Source organism: Sinocyclocheilus anshuiensis, unplaced genomic scaffold, assembly GCF_001515605.1.
Source record: "Sinocyclocheilus anshuiensis isolate Anshui unplaced genomic scaffold, SAMN03320099.WGS_v1.1 scaffold871, whole genome shotgun sequence".
Taxonomy (NCBI): domain Eukaryota; kingdom Metazoa; phylum Chordata; class Actinopteri; order Cypriniformes; family Cyprinidae; genus Sinocyclocheilus; species Sinocyclocheilus anshuiensis.
Window position 1 is genome coordinate 585,791 of NW_015542392.1, and position 4,004 is coordinate 589,794.

Below are 4,004 nucleotides of genomic sequence, written 5' to 3' on the forward strand. Positions count from 1 at the left end.
TAATATGTTGCATAGGTACCAACATATAATATCCACTCTTGTTCAGATCATCAGAAGACGAATTCGTAGACACTAAACATGGTAGGATTACATATAGGTAAGATGACATGAACGAGTGGTTCTATCATAAGCCTGCATAAAACAGTATACAATATAAGAGACAATATACAAGGACAGTAACAACATACACAATGACCTGAAGGATATGTGTGTTCATTCAAATAAAGGTTTTCCTATGAATTAATTAGAGAAGAGTCCGTTTTTACTGTGCATTGTGTCTCTTCCTATGGAAAAGGTAGTGATTTCCTCTACCCACATTCCTTTGGGCAATAAAACCAGTGATATCAGCATTGGTTGCCATGGTGACCAGGGGCCTGGTGTCGTTCGCAGACAACCTGGCACCCAGTATGTTTATTGGGTGAGGGGTCTGTGACGATTTGTTAATCTAATGAATAATTGATTTGTTAAATCTAATGAAAGGTGGTGTGTCTGATTGGTCTGATTGGTCCAGACTCTACATAACATAAATACTGTAAGAGTATTAAAAATATGAAACAAAATGTAGAAATTTTGTCTTGGCAAAAACTAATAAAAAATGACGCATACCATAATTATTGAAAATAAAATTAAGATGTAAACTAAAAATAAAAGCTAATTTAAAATATGAAATGCTATAACGCTACTCAAAAGGACCAAAGCACAAAATGTAATTATGAACCTTAAACTAAAAATAAAAACTTAATGAAGACATTAATAAATACTTATAATATTATATATTACATATATAACTTATAATAATATAAATACCATAATAGAATATAAAAAACTGACACAAAATTAGACATTTTGCCTTGACAACTAACTGAAATGTAAAAAAGAGAATAAAATTGCTGAAATTAAACTAAAAATAAATATAAACCTAAATAGAAATATTAAAGATAAACAAAAAATAATAAAAATGATGAAAGCACATCATGTAATTATTACAAATGTAAAATTAAAATATAAAATAAAAGCTAATATTAATAAAGGGTTTATAAATAATGCCGAAATCAAATTGAATTGAATTGTCTTGAATTGAATATCCCTTATCACCAGGAGGTATTAACAGATACCCACGTAGCACTCTTTGCATGTTAGGGGTTGAACGACTTCTGATTTTTTGAAGTCGACTTTTATGTGATGAAAGTCGAGTCGAAGTCGACTAGTCGCTGATGACGTCATTAATGAACAAATAAGTCTGGAGCTTCATGGCAGAGCATTGAAGTCGATTAGTCGATTAGTCGGTGCAACCCCTATTGCATGGTATTTTTATGTGTAGCAAAACTTGCTGGCAAGTCTACAAGGACACACTGAAAATACTGAAGGACATACATGCATTCAGTGTGTCTTTTGTAGACTTGTAGTGAATTTTGCACAAGCAAGCAGCAGAAAACTCTTCAGGAAAATGTCCAATGTTTCCTGTCATGTGTTTCTCAGGATCTGGGCCCAGTCCGAGTCAGCCGAGCGGCGCATTGGGACCGCAGGGTTTCCGCAAACATTTCCTGCGTGGCAAACTGGACTGTGACAACCAGCCGCCCGACCCAGACCGCCTGTTCCAGCGCTGCTTCATGGCTACAGTCACCACCATCAACGTCGAAGGACCTTCATAAAGCCCTGGAACCGCAAATACAACATGAACAACGTTACCCAGGAGTCTTTTTAATGGCTTTATCCAGCAGTCATGTGACATTTTGAACCACAGAAAGGATGTGGAATTGAGATCTCCACTCTGTTGGCCTCAACAGACTGTTGGTTTTGGAGACTTTTGTAACAAAAAAACAACTGAAATCAATGACGAATTGCCTCAATGTTACAAACTCAGTAAAAGTTTCATTCATCTTCAAACACAGGCTCTTTGCTCACATATTTGGTGCAAGAAACATTAAATAGTTTACGTTCATCAAAACTTCAGCTCTTTGAGAGTCTGTAGATTGAACCAAAGACAGAATTGAACTCAATTGAAGAGTTTGTTGTTTCCAAATCCTGAGAATTACAATGTTCATCTTTCTCTCAAACAAAGTTTACAAAGCGATTACACCAGCACATGGTGTCGATGCCTTTAAAACAGCTTTGAGCACCATTTGAACCATCAAGCGATTCTCGTACTGCAAGAATCAAGTTTTTATTTTGCTTTTCTGCTTTCGTTTGCCAGTTTTGGGCGTACTATGAAATCACATTGTGTTTTTCTTGTTAAAAAGCACTTTTCACAAACAAGCTACAAGTTGGAGTCCCAAGACCTGTTTAAAACCAATAAAACTACAAATCTCACTTTGTGTAGAGAGAGAACTATAAAATATTATCTAACCCAAAAGTAACATGTCATTGAAGGTATAAGGGGCCGTTCACACGGAACTCGGTTTTCCATTCCAATGCACTACTTTTCCATTGTTTTTCTGTGCACATGCTAGACAGACGTGTATGGCTGTTGCACATGAGCGCCATGTTTTTAAGATGCTGTGTCAAGTTGAAATAACTACTTTTACATACAGCGCCGCTCATTAATATCAGTTGCAAAACAGTGGACCAATCAGAAGACCCTAGAGGAGGGGCAAGCGTTGCCAGCTTTTGTTTACAGTAGCAAGTTGGCATGGCAACTGTTTTATTTGATGGCAACATGGTGGAGGAGGTATTCTGTACGTTTTTTAAAAACCATTCCTGAGCACTACGTCTCGTGTTTTAAATGCAAAGACGCATTCTGTGCGAACGGCCCCAAAGATGCTCCCCAAAATGGTGATTTTTTTGGCCTGCCAGGGACTTAACCTTCTCAAAAGTATAAAACAATTCAAATTACGCAACTGAAAGTGACATGTGGCCAAGTATGGTGACCCATACTCAGAATTAGTGCTCTGCATTTAACCCATCCAAAGTGCACACACACAGCAGTGAACACACACACCGTGAACACACACCCAGAGCAGTGGGCAGCCATTTTTGCTGCGGCACCCAGGGAGCAGTTGGGGGTTCGGTGCCTTGCTCAAGGGCACCTCAGTCGTGGTATTGAAGGTGGGAGAGAGCGCTGTACATTCACTCCCCCCACCTACAATCCCTGCCGGTACAAGACTCGAACCCACAACCTTTGGGTTACGAGTCCGGCTCTCTAACCATTAGGCCACGACTTCCCCTTAACTGTGGCATTATTTTGACATACAGGTAACCTGAAATCTGTTGGGCCTTAGTTAATTTTAATTATCAGACTTGATCAGACTTGCATTTAAAAGTGTGACGCATTTATGTTGCTTCTTTCTATTCGTTTTCATGGGAGAATTGTCTATTGTTTTCTGCTCAAAGCTGCACTGAAGTCTACTTTGTAAGCTGGTTAGTTTTTTTATTATTACCTCAGTTCTTCAGGGTTTGCAACCTTGAGCTGTATTGATTTGATTTCAATATGCTGTGATGAAAAATGTTGCCTTTTGACGTACCGTTTTAGATTGTTGCATGTCCAAAGAGCTGCTTGAATCATTGATGGACAATTCAAGATGATTTTTCAGTGATGTTTGTTCTGAGTGGCTTTCTTTGTTTTCACATGCTTTCTTTCATCTGTAGTGTTTCATGATGCTCTTTGTGTTTTGCTAATATCTGCCTCGTCAGCACAAAAATAAAAAATGATTTGCCTCAGCACGGCTAATTAATAAATCTGCATCTGTTTCAACGAGGACTTGACTTTCAGTGCAGGTCATCAAGATGCCATACAAGTTCGAAAATATTTTTCATCTCTGAGCTTGACTATTAACTTTTCTTCTGTGTTTTATTTGATCAAAGACTGCTCATTCAAGAGCATGCCCAGGTTCAACACCAGTTAACACATCCTGAGAAATCCTTGCACAAACCATTAAAGATACTTTTGTCCCCATCTTGTTTGAATTTGATGGCAATTTCAAGCCAGCATACTGCATTGAGTCGCTCTTTTAACGCCGCCTCCACACACATGCTCAGTGTTGGGAAGGTTACTTTGGAAATGTAAT

General features: G+C 38.2%; 1 protein-coding gene across 1 annotated transcript in view; it reads left to right on the forward strand.

The window, feature by feature from the left end:
- LOC107692810 (membrane protein FAM159A-like) overlaps positions 1–1,886 on the forward strand; it is a 22,801-nt gene extending 20,915 nt beyond the window's left edge. Inside the window, exon 3 of the mRNA XM_016492012.1 lies at positions 1,480–1,886. Within this exon, the coding sequence (XP_016347498.1) occupies positions 1,480–1,652 (173 nt within the window). The 3' untranslated portion in view covers positions 1,653–1,886. The remainder of the gene's footprint in view (positions 1–1,479) is intronic.
- The last annotated feature ends 2,118 nt before the right edge of the window (positions 1,887–4,004 follow it).